This window comes from Lucilia cuprina, chromosome 6 (assembly GCF_022045245.1).
Source record: "Lucilia cuprina isolate Lc7/37 chromosome 6, ASM2204524v1, whole genome shotgun sequence".
NCBI lineage: Eukaryota > Metazoa > Arthropoda > Insecta > Diptera > Calliphoridae > Lucilia > Lucilia cuprina.
In genome coordinates this window covers 10,517,026-10,535,079 of record NC_060954.1, presented here as the reverse complement: position 1 = coordinate 10,535,079, position 18,054 = coordinate 10,517,026, and the positions used below count along the sequence as shown (strand labels likewise).

General features: G+C 30.3%; 2 protein-coding genes across 2 annotated transcripts in view; one reads left to right on the top strand and one right to left on the bottom strand.

Moving 5' to 3' along the window:
* Nucleotides 1–353, top strand: part of LOC124420485 (Down syndrome cell adhesion molecule-like protein Dscam2) — a 121,501-nt gene extending 121,148 nt beyond the window's left edge. The window contains exon 14 of the mRNA XM_046953374.1: nucleotides 346–353. Coding sequence (XP_046809330.1) covers nucleotides 346–353 — 8 coding nt within the window. The remainder of the gene's footprint in view (nucleotides 1–345) is intronic.
* Nucleotides 354–522: 169 nt separating this feature from the next.
* LOC111689030 (hemicentin-2-like) lies at nucleotides 523–17,684 on the bottom strand. The gene is made up of 21 exons (XM_046953373.1): nucleotides 17,675–17,684; nucleotides 17,264–17,551; nucleotides 16,850–17,137; nucleotides 15,200–15,490; nucleotides 13,649–13,936; nucleotides 13,235–13,525; nucleotides 12,876–13,163; nucleotides 9,982–10,269; nucleotides 9,595–9,882; nucleotides 9,212–9,499; nucleotides 8,816–9,103; nucleotides 8,432–8,719; nucleotides 6,097–6,387; nucleotides 5,704–5,991; nucleotides 5,299–5,595; nucleotides 4,873–5,187; nucleotides 2,161–2,496; nucleotides 1,771–2,061; nucleotides 1,057–1,335; nucleotides 585–868; nucleotides 523–543 (listed from the first exon to the last, which is right to left on the bottom strand). Exons 1-21 carry the CDS (start codon nucleotides 17,682–17,684, stop codon nucleotides 523–525), a joined length of 5,586 nt encoding a protein of 1,861 aa, XP_046809329.1.
* Between the last annotated feature and the right edge of the window lie 370 nt (nucleotides 17,685–18,054).

The window sequence follows — 18,054 nt, the reverse complement described above, 5'->3', positions numbered from 1 at the left end:
AACTAGAACTGAACTAGAACTGAACTAGAACTGAACTAGAACTGAACTAGAACTGAACTAGAACTAAACTAGAACTGAACTATAACTGAACTAGAACTGAACTAGAACGGAACTAGAACTGAACTAGAACTGAACTAGAACTGAACTAGAACTGAACAAGAACTGAACTAGAACCGAACTAGAACAGAACTAGTCTAGTCTATAGTCTAGTCTATAGTCTAGTCTATAGTCTAGTCTATAGACTAGTCTATAGTCTAGTCTATAGTTTAATCTATAATCTAGTCTATGGTGTGATCGTTCTTATATCTTTTATTGGCCATTTTTTTTTTATCTTCAATCCTTTAGTAGAATAATTCTTCTTAAACCCGGTGTAGTGTTTCCAAATGTATTACTACATTAAATTTAATAAAAAAAAATTACTAAAAATTTTAAGAAAAAACTTTTGAAAGTTAAGAGAGAAAAAACTTGAGAGAAAAAAGATAAAAAAGTTTGAAGAAAAGTGGAGAATTTAATTGGTTGTCTTTAACCATTTATTTGCGAAATCTAAAAAGTTTATATAGAAAAACTATGCTCATACCATTTACTATCAAACGTTTCGTACGAATAAAAGTACCCGCACGATTATTAGCACGACACAAATATTGCCCAGCATGTTGGGCCGTAACATTGTTAATCATTAGCAGACTGGTATGAGAACCCACCGTGGCCACTGTGGTAAAAGGTAATTGTTGTATAATATCTTTGCCATTTAGCAGCCATTCAATGTGTAGAGGCAAATCGCCTTTAGTGACTATGCAGGTAAATTGTACATAATCACCCACATTGCTGAGGGTTGAGGACACGGAAAGGTTTGCCAAATTGGGGGGTTCTTGTTGTTTAGTAGAATTTTGGAAAGGAAAAATAGGTGTTTATTAATAATATTTCCTGATATATAGCAATTTCGTGACTATAGTTTATTTAAGGTTTTAAAATATTTAAACATGGGATTAGAACTGAAAAATTTACTAAATTAAATATTATTTTGGAAAAATTTCTCTTTTTAGCAATAGTTGTTACCCTTGACTTTTAGTGTAGACCATTTTCTGGCCTCTCCAGCCTTATTACTGGCCACACAAGTATAATTTCCCGAGTCCCCTATATTCGTTTGACGCAATGACAAAATTAAAGTATATTCATCGATTTTATGATATATCGAACGTAACAAAGGTTGGCCATCTTTAAGCCAATATATATCAATGGGTAAATCACCCGAAGTTACCATACACATAACACGTACCGCTTGACCACCATTAACACCGTTAGGATTAAATTGAAATTGTTCGAGTTGTGGTAATTCTAGAGTTAAACAAATGCATTTAAACACAGAGATGGATAAATTAAAACAGTTAATAACATTTAAAGTGTAAAAACAAATGAAACATGAAAGTGATTTTAGTGAAATTATTCGCCATTTTTTTTTTTTTTTTTGAACAGTTAAACACTGAATTTTTAGAAACTCTTTTTTGAATGTTGAAATTTTACACTGATTTTTTTGATACTTATTTCCTAAAATGATCCTTAAGCCATTTACAATTAGTAAAGCCATTACCCCGTTTTGTTTTTATTTAAAATCTAGTTTTTGCATTTTAAACATTAAGGTGTTTCGTTTTTTTTTTTTTAACTAAGCCGCTACCATTTATCTAAAAATTAAAACATTTAAAGTGTAACATACATTATGCATTGCATTTAGTATTTTTATAAAAAAGGAAAAAATTATAAAAAACCACCAACCCCTTATGGTTAAATTGGTCGAAACTTCTGTATAACCCGCCTGATTAGCACCAATACATGAATATTTGCCCGCATGTTCCGCTAAAACACTTTCAATACTCAATGAACTGCTACGTTTGCTATGCATCATTACCGTTATACCCGGTCGATTATTAACCGATTCATCATTATAATACCAGGTGATATTATATGGGGAATCACCATGTAAAACCGCACAATTTAATTGAAAATAATCACCCAAAAATAAAGGATTATCCACACTAGAGGGCAAAGGTGTCAGTTTGGGGGGAACTTAACGAGAGAGAAAGAGAGATAGATAGATACAAAACAAATATAAAATAAATAATAACAAACAAAAAACTTTAAAAAAAAAAAACAATAACTGTAAACCTATATCAACATAACAATTTTCAATATCCTTAATACCATTTACTATCAACGTAGCCGTATAATTGCTTACTCCTGCTGCATTTTTTCCATAACAAGTATAATTTCCAGCATGTTGTCCTTGTACCGATTCGATAGTTAATACCGAACTTCTAGAACCCATTTTTGATATTTCTATGCCCATTTGTTGGGCTACAGATTCATTGAGTTTTTGTTGATTAAAATACCAGTAGACTAACAGTGGATGATCTCCATGTATTATGGAACATTGTAGCGTAAAATAGTCGCCCGGGTAGAAAGCATCAGCTCCGGCAGAGAAGGGAGCAATTTTTGGTAAAACTTTTAGGGTGCAATAGAATATAATAAACAAAATTTTAGGTAAAACTTTCAACTGAATACAGAAAAAATATATATTCGATAATTTTGATCCAATGTAGATGTATAATCACGCGGATTTTTGAGAAATCGATTTTATTATATGCAGAAAATTGGCCCTTTAACGATTTTTTTTCGATTGAAAAAGTTGAAGATTTTCACATAATCTTGTTCTATTTTTATGGTCAGATCCACTATTAAACTACAACTAACCTGAAACTGAACTAAACTAGACCTGTACTTAAACTGAACAAGAACTGTATAAGAACTAAGTAAGAACTGAATAAGAACTGAACTAAAACTGAACTAGAATTGAACTAGAACTGAACTAGAACAGAACTAGAAGAGAACTAGAACAGAACTAGAACAGAACTAGAACTGAACTAGAACTGAACTAGAACTGAACTAGAACTGAACTAGAACTGAACTAGAACTGAACTAGAACTGAACTAGAACTGAACTAGAACTGAACTAGAATTGAACTAGAACTGAACTAGAACTGAACTAGAACTGAACTAGAACTGAACTAGAACTGAACTAGAACTGAACTAGAACTGAACTAGAACTAAAATAGAACAAAACTAGAATTGAACTAGAACTGAACTAGAACTGAACTAGAACTGAACTAGTACTGAACTAGAACTGAACTGGAACTATTCTAGAACTGAACTCGAACTGAACTAGAACTAATCTAAAACTGAACTAGAACTAAACTCGAACTGAACCAGAACAAAACTAGAACTGAACTAGAACCGAACTGGAATTAAACTAGAACTGAACTAGACCTAAACTGGAACTAAACTAGAACTGAACTAGAACTAAACTAGAACTAAACTAGAACTGAACTAGAACTGAACTAGAACTCAACTAGAACTAAACTAGAACTGAACGAGAACTATTCTAGAACTAAACTAGAACTGAACTAGAACTAAACTCGAACTGAACTAGAACAAAACTAGAACTAAACTAGACTGAACTAGAACCGAACTGGAATTAAACTAGAACTGAACTAGACCTGAACTGGAACTAAACTAGAATTGAACTAGAACTGAACTAGAACTGAACTAGAACTGAACTAGAACTGAACTAGAACTGAACTAGAACTGAACTAGAACTGAACTAGAACTGAACTAGAACTGAACTAGAACTGAACTAGAACTGAACTAGAACTGAACTAGAACTGAACTAGAACTGAACTAGAACTGAACTAGAACTGAACTAGAACTGAACTAGAACTGAATTAGAACTGAACTAGAACTGAACTAGAACTGAACTAGAACTGAACTAGAACTGAACTAAAACTGAACTAGAACTGAACTACAACTGAACTAAAACTGAACTAGAACTAAAACTGAACTGAACTAGAACTGAACCAAAGCTGAACTAGAACTGAACTTGAACTGAACTAGAACTGAACTAGAACTAAACTAGAACTGAACTAGAACCAAATTTGAACAAAACTAGAACTAAACTAGAACTAAACTAGAACTAAACTAGAACTGAACTAGAACTGAACTAGAACTGAACTAGACCTGAACTGGAACTAAACTCGAACTGAACTAGAACTAAACTAGAACTAAACTAGAACTGAACTAGAACAGAACGAGAACTGAACTAGAACTGAAATATAACTGAAGTAGACCTAAACTAGAACTGAACTAAAGCTGAACTAGAACTGAACTAGAACAAGATTAGAACTGAGCTAGATCTGAACTAGAATTGAATTAGAACTGCAATTGAACTGAACTAGAATTGGACTAGTATTGAACGACAACTGAACTTGAACTAAACTAGAACTCAACTAAGCTGTACTCTAACTCAACTAGAACTGTACTAAGTAAAACTGAACTAACTGTTTATGGTATTATTTAATAATGAGCTACAACAAAAGTATAAACACAGGCAAATAATAACCTTATTAAGCTAAGCATACTTTTAGGCATTATTTTAAATATAAAAGTTTATTTAAGATTATTGCCAATTTTATTGTTAAATAAATCCATAGGTTTAAGCGCTCGATTAAACTTTAGGGTCTGGAGCGTAAGATTACGAACATATTATAAGATCAAACAGCTATTAAGGGTGTGTTAAGCGAACTTAATTAATTATGTGCTCTGACATGCAACAAATATTGTTGATTAACATGCATTTTTCAACTACATTTTGAAACTAAACGATTAGAAAAATAACCCATTAAAAATTTCAGCAACCAAGAGATAGACCAGTAAATAGTTTTTGTTTTTTTTTAGCAGATAAGAAATAGAGAAAAGTTTTTGTTTGTTTAGTAAATTAAAGTTAATAAACTACTATCTGAGGTAATTTCTGTTAATTTCTGCTAACCATAAACATTTAATTTCGTTGTATACGAATGGAAACCAGCACGATTACGAGCTAGACATGTGTAATTTCCGGCATGATGATCATCTACCGAATCTATAGTCAAAACACTAGTACGTTTATTCACCATCATTGTGGAAATACCCAAACTATTAGCATTAGCATTTGCTTCTTCTACTTCTTCAACAATTTGATCATTTAGCAGCCATGTTATATTTAAGGGTAAATCACCAAGTGATGCTGAACAGTATAGTGTTAAATATTGGCCCGTCTGAGCAGGACCTTCCTCAAAGGTAAAAGGTCTAATGCGTGGTAAAACTAAAATTGAGGGATTAAATTTAAAAAAAATTTTAAAAGAAATAAAAAATTTGTTAAAGAAATTTAAATAAAATTATTTTTTGTTAAAAAAAATACGTTTTGTCGAAATACCTATAACTTTTAATTGTGTGGTAAAACTGGCCTTGCCGGCCTTATTCGTACCCTGACAGGTGTAATTGCCTGCATTTTTGGCACTTACACTTTCTATGGTTAAAACACTACTACGTCTACCCAATTTCGAGATCAAAATATCGGGATTATCTTCATTGACCAAAGGTTGATTATTTAAAGTCCATAAAATATTTAAAGGTAAATCACCCTCGGTTATGGTACACTGATAGGTAATATATTGATCTAAATGTACAGCCTCTGGATTACCCGTTGAAAAGGGTGAAATTTTGGGAGGTACTAGAATTTTGGTTTTTTAAAAAAGGCAGGAATTTTAAAAATAAAGTAAATAATTGAAAAAGAAATAAAAATTATTAAACTTTTTATTAATAAATTTAAAATTTTAACCATTAACAACTAGTTCCGCTGTATACTCTGTAGTCTGGGCCATATTGCGGGCTATACAAGTATAATTGCCCGCATTATGACCATTTACCGTATCTATAGTTAAGACACTGACTTTTTTGCCTATTTTCGATGTAGTAGCTCCTAGATAATCATTTAAGGCATAACCATTAAACAGCCAATTAATATCGACCGGTAAATCACCCTTAGATATAGTACATTGTACTGTCACCGAATCGCCAAAATTGGCGGGTTCATCGCCAAAATCAAAAGGTGTTATTTTAGGAGGAACTTTTGTAGGGAAGTAAAAGAAAATTGAAATCAAATTAAAAATCATATTTTTTTAAACCATTATAAAACTTATATCTAAAAAAAAACAAGATCTATTAGGTCCACCATTGACATGTAATTCCGCTGTATGATTTGCCTTGCCCGCTCTATTCTCTGCTAGGCATGTGTATTCACCCACATGTCCTGCATGTACTGCATCTATAGTTAAAACACTGGCCCTTTTACCACTTTTCAATATGGTAATACCGGTACCAAAAGGTTGCATGGTTACGTCATTATGCAGCCAGGTTATATTGACTGGCATATCACCGGATGAGATTAAACAATTTACCGATACGGAGTCTTCAAAATTTGTAGGCTCATCGCCAAAATCGAAAGGTACAACTTTGGGGGGAACTAATGTTATAATAAAAGGGAATTAGTTGAAACCCATATAAATCGTTTTTTTATATAGATTATTTATATTTTTTAATTACATCAGTCCGATAAAAAATTTTTGCGAAGTAACTCTAGAAATATTCGGGAGTTAAGTTCTAATCGACAAAAAAGGCGATACAGTGAACCAATTATTAGTTTGTAACTTAATAAACAGATCACACATCCCTTTTTCTTAACTATAAGGATCGCTGTAATGATCACATCTTCTCGTTCGTTCCGAATCGATCTTTATTGTAAATTTCGTTCCGAATCGAAAATCTCGCTGATCTATTAAAGTAGAGAGTTGTTAACTTGATAAATTAGTTTGTCTTCTAGCAACCTTTAAGAAATTTTCAAATTAGATCGCTTTCAAGCAAAAATTTTAACTTCTGATCACTAACTTTTTTTTCAACAAATTTATAATTTTTCGTTGATACTTTTTTTTACAATTTATTATAAATATTTGCAAAAAGCTTAATACAATTTTGGCAAATCAAAAGTAATTGCAAAACATAAATCAATTAGCTACAAAAGAACATAAAATTAATATTGGAAATATTCTAATGGCATTCATAACCAAGTCCTGAATCAATCAGTCTGTAATTCAATCTATAGACCAGCTAAAGATGTCCTCTTAACACAAGCCAAAGCTATAGTCTTTAGATTAGTCTGTAGGTCAATGTTATTGTCATTAGACTAGTCAATGATCCAGTCTATAGACTAGTCGATGATTTAGTTTATTGACTTGTCAATGATCTAGTCTATAGACTAGTCTATGATCTCGTCTATAGACTAGTCGATGATCTAGTCTATAGACTAGTCGATGATCTAGTCTATAGACTAGTCGATGATCTAGTCTATAGACTAGTCGATGATCTAGTCTATAGACTAGTCGATGATCTAGTCTATAGACTAGTCGCTGATCTAGCCTATAGACTAGTCGATGATCTAGTCTATAGACTAGTCGATGATTTGTCTATATACTAGTCGATGATTTGTCTATATACTAGTCGATGATCTAGTCTATAGACTAGTCGATGATCTAGTCTATAGACTAGTCGATGATCTAGTCTATAGACTAGTCGATGATCTAGTCTATAGACTAGTCGATGATTTGTCTATAGACTAGTCGATGATTTGTCTATAGACTAGTCGATGATCTAGTCTATAGATTGGTTCATGATCTAGTCTATATATTAGTTGTTGATCTAGTCTATAGACTAGTTGATGATCTAGTCTATAAACTAGTCGATGATCTAGTTTATAGACTAGTCGATGATCTAGTCTAGACTATGGACTAGATCATTGATCATCGACTAGTCTATAGACTAGTCTTTTTTATACACTAGTCGATGATCTAGTCTATAGATTAGTCAGTGATCTAGTCTATAGACTAGACGATTATCTAGTCTATAAGCTAGTTGATGATCTAGTCTATAGACTAGACGATTATCTAGTATATAAAGTATTCGATGATCTAGTCTATAGACTAGTAAATGATCTAGTCTATAGACTAGTAAATGATCTAGTCTATAGACTAGTAGATGATCTAGTCTTTAGACTAGTTGATGATCTAGTCTTTAGACTAATTGATGATCTAGTCTTTAGACTAGTTGATCATTCAGTATTTAGTTCAGTCAATGATGTAGTCTACAGTATGGTCTTTAGTCTAATCGATGATCAAGACTTTGCCCTAGTCAATGATCTAACATTTTCAAATTTTAGGGCTAAACATGTTTGGTTCGATCTAAGGTCCGATATTTAGCAGAATTAGGTGAATATTTCCAAGTAACAAAAAATCTAAAGCGTTTTATAATAATCATCATGCATTATATTATTCAATACAAATTGTTTAAAGTGTTCATTTAACTACTGTAATTTTAGGAAAGACTTTATTTTTATAGGGACATGGGGACCTTAAAAAAAACTGAAAAATCTTAAAAGGAAATAAAATTATAAAACCAAAAAAAAAAAACGTTTACCAATAATTTCTACATAAAAGACATTCTTAAAAATAAATCACCATTCACTACTAATTGTGCGGTATACGAAGAAGAAGCCCATAAATTACGAGCTTTACAAGTATAATTTCCCATATGTTTAGCACTAACACCTTCAATCATTAACAGACTTAAACGTTTGCCCATTTTAGAAACAGTTATGCCAGAATAAGAATTAATAGGACTATCATTGAAAAGCCATTCAATATCTAAAGGCAAATCGCCGGAAGAAACTAAACAATTAACCGAAACTGAATCCTCAAAATTGGCCGGCTCAGTGCCAAAATCAAAATGAGCTATTTTGGGAGCAACTAAAAGAAAAAATTTAAATTATTGAACAAAAGAAAGAATACCTAAAGAAAAAAAATATTTTTAAATATAAAAATTATTAGTTTATTGTAAACTACCATTAACTATTAATTCCGCAGTATAATTAACAGCAGCTGCGTGATTTTTGGCCTTGCAGGTATAATTGCCTGCATGATGGGCCTTAACATTATCGATGGTTAATAAACTGGTGCGTTTGCCTCCCTTCATTACCGTTATACCCGAATACGAACTAATGCCATAATCATTAAACAACCATTCTATATCTATAGGCTGATCACCCAAAGATATAATGCAAGTTACCGAAACAGTTTCCTCAAAATTGGCCGGTTCATCACCGAAATCAAAAGGAGAGATTTTGGGAGGGACTTTTTTTGAATAAAAATTATAAAAATAAAATATTTTTTTAAATAAAACTCTAAAATCAAAAAGAATTTTATTTTTTAAATTTATAACAAAACTCTTTTAACAACTACCATTCACAATCAATTCAGCCGTATAATTAACAGCAGCAGCATGATTTTTGGCCTTGCAGGTGTAGAAGCCTGCATGCCTTCCCTGTACACTGTCTATGGTCAACATGCTGCTACGTTTGCCACCCTTAACCACCGTAATACCCGAATATGAACTAATGCCATAATCATTAAACAACCATTCTATATCTATGGGCTGATCACCCGATGCAATAATACAAGGTATAGAAACTGTTTCCTCAAAATTGGCGGGCTCTTCGCCAAAATCGAAGGGTGTTATTTTGGGTGGAACTTTAAAGTAAAAAAAAAAAAATAAATAAAAAAATTTAAAAAGGAAACTTAAAATAATCCAAAAATTTATTCTTAAAAAAAAATCTTAAAAATACCATTAACTATTAACTCGGTGGTAAAATTATTGGCCGCTGCATGATTTTTAGCCTTACAAGTATATTTGCCCGCATGATGGGCCTTGACATTATCTATAGTCAACATGCTAGTACGTTTACCACCCTTCATCACCTGTATACCCGAATATGAACTTATACCATAATCATTAAACAACCATTCAATATCTATGGGCAAATCACCCGATGATATAAGACATGTTATTGATACCGAATCTTCCACATTGGCTGGTTCTTCGCCAAAATCGAAAGGAGTTATTTTGGGAGGAACTTATATAAAATTAAGAAAACACAAAAGAAAAATTCAATTAAATTAAACAATCTACAAACAAATAAAACTTATTTAATTATATATAAAATCTTAAGCACCATTAACTATTAATTCCGCTGAATACTCTTCAAAACCGGCACGATTTTTAGCTTTGCAAGTATAATTGCCCGCATGGCCGGCATGTACAGAATCTATGGTTAATAAACTGGTACGTTTGCCTCCTCTCATAACAGAGATACCAGCAAATATATTCACCGGTTCATTATTAAACAACCATTCGATATCGATGGGCATATCACCGGAGGAGATTAAACAATTTACCGATACTGAATCCTCAAAATTGGTGGGTATGTCACCAAAATCAAAGGCCACTATTTTGGGAGGAGCTGGGGGTAGTTTTTTTTTTAACAAACTCAATTAAATAAGTAAACTTAATAATATTTAACAGTTTGTTAACAATTTAGCTAAGAAAATGTTGTGATTTTTTGCAATTCAGCAAACTTTTTGCAATAGAAATTAAGCTGAATATAAAAAATTCTTAGCATGACCTAAAAAGCAAAGAGTTTTCTTTACTTTACTAGTAATTCAGCTAAGAAAATTTTACGTTTTCACTAATTCAGCATACTTTTTATTAGTGAAAACTTAGCTGAATATAAAAATTTTACTAATAACATAAAAAGCAAAGAGTATTCTTTACTCTAACACCAATTCAGCTAAGAAAATTGTACGTTTTCCCTAATTCAGCAAACTTTGTTTAATGAAAGCTCAGCTGAATATAAAAGTTCTACTCATATCATATAAAGCAAAGAGTTATCTTTACTTTAGCACCAATTCAGCTAAGAAAATGTTTCGATTTCCCTAATTCAGCAAACTTTTTGTCATGAAATCTCTTCTGAATATAAAAATTCTATTGAAAACATATAAAGCAAAGAGTTTTCTATACTTAAGCACTAATTCAGCTAAGAAAATTTTACGTTTTCCCTAATTCAGCAAATTTTGTTTAATGAAAGCTCAGCTGAATATCAAAGTTCTACTCATATCATATAAAGCAAAGAGTTATCTATACTTAAGCACTAATTCAGCTAAGAAAATGTTTCGATTTCCCTAATTCAGCAAACTTTTTGTAATGAAATCTCTGCTGAATATCAAAATTCTATTGAAAACATATAAAGCAAAGAGTTTTCTATACTTAAGCACTAATTCAGCTAAGAAAATGTTTTGATTTCCCTAATTCAGCAAACTTTTTGTAATGAAATCTCTGTTGAATATAAAAATTCTATTGAAAACATATAAAGCAAAGAGTTTTCTATACTTAAGCACTAATTCAGCTAAGAAAATGTTTTGATTTCCCTAATTCAGCAAACTTTTTGTAATGAAATCTCTGCTAAATATCAAAATTCTATTGAAAACATATAAAGCAAAGAGCTTTCTTTACTTTTACACTAATTCAGCTAAGAAAATTTTACGTTTTCCCTAATTCAGCAAACTTTGTTTAATGAAAGCTCAGCTGAATATCAAAGTTCTACTCATATCATATAAAGCAAAGAGTTATCTATACTTAAGCACTAATTCAGCTAAGAAAATGTTTCGATTTCCCTAATTCAGCAAACTTTTTGTAATGAAATCTCAGCTGAATATCAAAATTCTATTAAAAACATATAAAGCAAAGAGTTTTCTATACTTAAGCACTAATTCAGCTAAGAAAATGTTTCGATTTCCCTAATTCAGCAAACTTTTTTTAATGAAATCTCAGCTGAATATAAAAATTCTATTGAAAACATATAAAGCAAAGAGTTTTCTATACTTAAGCACTAATTCAGCTAAGAAAATGTTTTGATTTCCCTAATTCACCAAAATTTTTGTAATGAAATCTCTGCTGAATATAAAAATTCTATTGAAAACATATAAAGCAAAGAGTTTTCTATACTTAAGCACTAATTCAGCTAGGAAAATTTTACGTTTTATCTAATTCAGCAAACTTTTTGTAATGATAACTAAGCTGAATAAACAAATTTTACTTAAAACATATAAAGCAAAGGGTTTTCTATACTTTTACGCTAATTCAGCTAGAGAAATCTTACGTGTTCTCTAATTCAGCAAACTTTTTGTAATGAAATCTCAGCTGAATATAAAAATTCTATTGAAAACATATAAAGCAAAGAGTTTTCTTTACTTTTACACTAATTCAACTAAGAAAATGTTTCAATTTCCCTAATTCAGCAAACTTTTTGTCATGAAATCTCAGCTGAATATAAAAATTATTTTCAAAACATATAAAGCAAAGAGTTTTCTATACTTTAGCACTAATTCAGCTAAGAAAATGTTATGATTTTCCAAATTCAGCAAACTTTTTGCCATAAAATATCAGTTGAATATCAGAATTCTTTTCAAAACATATAAAGTAAAGACTTTTCTATAATTTAACACTAATTCAGCTAGAAAAATTTTAAGTTTTCTGTAATTCAGCAAACTTTTTATCATGAAATCTTACCTGAATAAAAAGAATTCCTTTCAAAACATATAAAGCAAAGAGTTTTCTTAACTTTAACACTAATTCAGCTAAGAAAATTTTACGTTTTCTTTAATTCAGCAAACTTTTTGTAATGAAAACTTAGCTGAATATACAAATTTTTCTCATAAAACAATAAACAATTAGTTTTTGTTGTAATAATACAAATTCAGCTAAGAAAATGTTAAATTTTCTTTTATTCAGCAAACTTCTTTTAATGAAAAATTGTAGTTTAAAAAGGAAATAAATCTTCTATTGGTTTACCAAAGTGTAATTTAAAGTTTTTCTTACATTAATTTATAAATTTATAAGTTTTAAACACACAAATCACTTTTTAAACTTATTCAGCACAAGTTTTAAAGCACAATTTAAAAGTTTTTGTGGGAAAGGCTGGGAGAAAATAAAACTACAAATGAAATCAAAATAATAAAAAAAAAACAAAATTTAACTAAAAAAACTACAAAATTTTGATTAAATCTCTACCATTAACAATTAATTCTGCAGTATATTCAGCGGCATCAGCATCATTACGAGCCTTGCAGGTATAATTACCCGCATGACCACCATGTACCGAATCTATAGTTAAAATACTGGCCTTTTTGCCACCCTTAACTATAGACACACCATTATAGGCATTTATAGCTTGACCATTAAATAACCAATAAATATCCATGGGTAAATCACCCAAATAGATTAAACAATTAACAGAAACTGATTCCTCAAAATTCACCGCATGATCACCAAAATCAAAAGGAGCTATTTTAGGAGGGACTGGAAAATTTTGAAATAAAAAAAGAAAAATAAATTAAAAACATTTATTATGAAAAATTTGTTAAATTAACCATTAATTATCAATTCAGCGGTATGATTAACCGATGTAGCCATATTCGAGGCCACACAAGTATAATTGCCAGCATGATGGGCTCTTACTGTATCAATGGATAGCACGCTGATTTTTTTACCCAACTTTACCATAGAGACATCATAGACCTCATCTGATATTTGACGATCATTAAATAACCAAGTAAAATTAACTGGAAAATCACCCGATGTCACCAAACATTGAACACTAGCCGATTCACCAAAATTAACCGGTTCATCACCAAAATCAAATTGGGCTAATTTGGGTGGTACTGTAATGTTTAGGGAAATTTTGTGGGGGGAGGGGTAGGAGCAGTGTTTCAAACAATAATTCGGGGGTGAAAAATTAAACAAAAAGAAAAAAAATTTTTTAAATATTTAATAAAAAAACACACCATTAACTTTTAATTCAGCTGTATAATTAACACGTCCAGCTTTATTTTCCGCCACACAGGAATAATTTCCCATATGTTTGGCGGCCACCGATTCTATGGTCAATTCTAATATACGTTTACCACGTTTGGTGGTATAAATCTCTAAATAATCCTCAAAAGGTTGATTGTTTAACATCCAAGTTATATTTACCGGCATATCGCCACCCGATATAATACAACCGACATTAACAAATTCACCATAACTCATGGGTTCATCACCGAAAGTAAATTGATTCATTTTGGGCGGCACTAATGTAGAAAATTTTGAATATATTTTAATGTTATCCAAACATGTTTGACTTTAAGACTAATTCAGCTAGCTGAATATGAAATTTTCATTAATTCAGCAAAAAGAAAATTTCAGCTGAATAATATACAAAATATCATAACAAAGACATTTTATTGTAGTAGCACATATTCAGCTAGATATTTCTCTAATTTACCATACAAATTGTATGTAAATTAGCTAAGTCTAAACATATTCAATAAAAAACCTTTGCTGAATAGGGTCTCTTTTTAATTCAGCAAACATTTTTCACTGAAAATCTTAGCTGAATATGAAAATTCTACTTATATTATAAAAATCTAATAGTTTTTATTACTTTAACACAAATTCAGCTAGAAAATTTTGACTTTGTTCTTAATTCAGCTAAGATTTTTTCTAATAAAACATTAGCTGAACACAAAAGTTCTACTTATGTTATAGCATACAAAGAGTTTTGTTTACTTTAACACAAATTCAGCAGGGAAAATTTTAAGTTTTCCCTAATTCAGCAAACTTTTTCCTTTGCTGAATATAGAAATTTACTCATAATATAAAGAAACAAAAGAGTTTTTGTCAATTTTAAACAAATTCAGCTAAGAAATTGTAACATTTTCTATAATTCAGCAAACTTTTTTTAATAAAAATCCTTTGCTGAATATAGAAATTTACTCATGATATAAAGAAACAAAAAGGTTTTTGTCAATTTTAAACAAATTTAGCTAAGAAATTGTAACATTTTCCTTAATTCAGCTAACGTTTTTCGTAAAAATCTTAGCTGAATAAGAAAAATCCAATTCTAATGTAAATAATAAAGAGTTTTAAATAAATTGTAACATTTTCCCTAATTCTATGAAAAATTTAGCTGAATACAAAAAAATCTGCTCAAAATAAAACAATCAAAAGATTTTTGTTACTTTAAAACAAATTCAGCTAAGCAAGAGTTACAGTTTTCCTAATTCAGCAAACATTATTCTATGGAAATCTTAGCTGAATAAGAAAAATCATTTTATAACATAAAAAACAAAGAGTTTTTCTCACTTTAACACAAATTCAGCTAGAAAATTTTATCAATTCTATCAATTCAGCACAATAAATAATGTATAAAATCTTCTTTTAAATAAACTGCAAATACCAGATCCATAGTTGTTGTTTTTGGGAAAAAATTAACAAAATATATAAAAAATAAATCAAAATATTAACTACAACTTGCATACACCACACCCACACACACACACACACGTACACACCATTAACTTTTAATTCAGCCGTATAATTAACACGACCAGCTCTATTCTCAGCTATACAAGAATAATTTCCTGCATGTTTAGCAGCCACCGATTCTATAGTCAATTCATTGATACGTTTACCACGTTTGGTGGTATAGATTTCTAAATAATCCTCAAAAGGTTTACCATTCAAAATCCAAGTGATATTAACAGGTAAATCACCACCCGATATAATACATTGGACATTTATAAATTCACCATAACTCATGGGTTCATCATTGCCGAAAGAGAAATAGTTGATTTTGGGTGGCACTAAAGAACAATTAAAGAGAGTTAACAGCAATTCAGCAAATATTTTTCAATGCAAATGACAGATCTGCTCATAGTAAAGAAATCAAAAGGTTTTTCGTTACTTTAACACTAATTCAGCTAAGACAATGTTTTATATTCTCAACTCAGCAAGCTTTATTTTAAGGAAAATTTTAGCTGAATATAAAAAAATCCTCTCAAAATATAAAAAGCTTAGATTATTTGTTATTTTAATGCAAATTCAGCTGGAAAATTTTTCGTTTAAAGCTAATTCAGCAAACTTTTTTTGATTAAAACATAGCTGAAAATTAAAAATTTTCTCACAATATAAAAAACAAAGGATTTTTAATTAATTTAACATCAATTCAGCTGGGAAAATTTTCGTTTTAAGCTAACTCAGCAAACTTTTTTTTATGAAAAACTTAGCTGAATATAAAAAAATCTTCTTATAATTAAAAAAGCTAAGAATATTTGTTAATTTAATACAAATTCAGCTGGAGAAATTTTCATTTTAAGCTAATTCAGCAAACTTTTTTTCTATTAAAACTATAGGAAAAATTTTCTCATAATATAAAAAACAAATAATTTTTATTTAATTCAACATCAATTCAGCTGGAGAAATTTTCGTTTGAAGCTAATTCAGCAAACTTTTTTTAATAAAAAACTTAGCTGAATATGAAAAATTTTTTCATAATATAAACAGCTAAGAGCATTGTTTCGTTTAATGCAAATTCAGCTGGAAATTTTTTTGTTTTAAGCTAATTCAGCAAACTTTTTTCGATTAAAACTTAGCTGAATATAAAAAATTTTCTCATAATATAAAAAAATAAATGATTTTTATTTAATTTAACATCAATTCAGCTGGAGAAATTTTCGTTTTAAGCTAATTCAGCAAACTTTTTTTTACGAAAAACTTAGCTGAATATGAAAAATCCTCTAAAATATACAAAAAGAAAGGAGCTTTTGTTACTAAGCTAAGAAAATCTTTTAATTCAGCAAACTTTTTTCAAAGAAAATTGTAGCTGAATAGGGAAAATTTATGTTTATTATGAAAGACAGTGGGTTTTTGTTAATTTAGCACAAATTCAGCTAAAAAAATGTTACTTATTTGTCAATTCAGCAAAGATTTCTTTAAGGAAAATGCTTGCTAAATAAAGAGAATAATGATTTTAATCCACCTTACATATGCATACATACAAAACTACAGCACTCAGCCTCCATATTCTTTAAATCGTTCCAAATTTTGTTTTTTTGTTATATCAGTATTGTCTTAAGGAACTGGGAAGTTAATTTAAAACATAAATAAAACCAAACCATTATATTTAAAACTCAATACTTGCGCAAAAACAAATCACAACTAACCATTAACCACCAATTCAGCGGAATGTTCCACTTTACCCGCAGCATTGCTAGCAATACAAGTATAAATTCCAGCATGTTTAGCCTCTATAGCATCAATCATTAGATTATTAATACGTTTACCACGTTTCTCAGTTAATATATTCAAATCGGGCATTAAAGGATGTCTATTTAAAGTCCACATAACAGAAACGGGTAAATCTCCACCCGTTATAGTACAATGAACCGATACAGGTTCACCAAAATTTAAAGGTTCATCACCAAATGAAAAGGCCGTTATTTTGGGAGGAACTTTTTGTTATATACAAAGGGTTTTTAGGGGAGGTAGTGAGGTATGGTTTAAGGGAATGTAAAAACAAACAAAAAACAAAAAAAGAAAAATTTATAAATTAAGATTTTTTTTCAACATAAACAAACCATTAACTATTAAACTCGCATAATGTTCAGTAAGCCCTGCTTTATTTTGTGCCCGACAAGAATAATTGCCCGCATGATGTGCCGCCACCGATTCTATGGTCAAAACATTAACTCGTTTGCCTATACGCGCTAGTGATATATCATGAAAACTATCTATGGCTTTGCCATTTAATAACCATGTTACGTTTATGGGTAAATCACCTCCCAGTATAGTGCATTGTACCGATGCTGGTTCGCCATAGTTTAAGGGTTCTTCACCAAAATCAAATGGAGCTATTTTGGGAGCAACTTTAAAAGGAATAAATTTTCAGGTTAAAATTTTTTAAAATTTTGGGAAATTTTTCAACGCCGAGAAAAGTTCTTCAGAATATAGATTTTACACAGTTAAGGTCATGTTGTTTAAAACTTTACTACATGACATTTTGCTTATTAAATCTTTGAGCATATGATATAGACTACAATATAGTCTATAGTCTGGACTATAGATTAGTCTATAGTCTGGACTATTAAATAGCCTATAGTCAGGACTATAGAATAGCCTATAATCTGGACTATAGAATAGTTTATAGTCTGGACTATACAATAGTCTATAGTCTGGACTATCGAATAGTCTATAGTCTGGACTATGGAATAGTCTATAGTCTGGACTATAGAATAGTCTATAGTCTGGACTATGGACTATGGAATAGTCTATAGTCTGCACTATAGAATAGTCTATAGTCTGGACTATAGAATAGTCTATAGTCTGGACTATAGAATAGTCTATAGTCTGGACTATAGAATAGTCTATA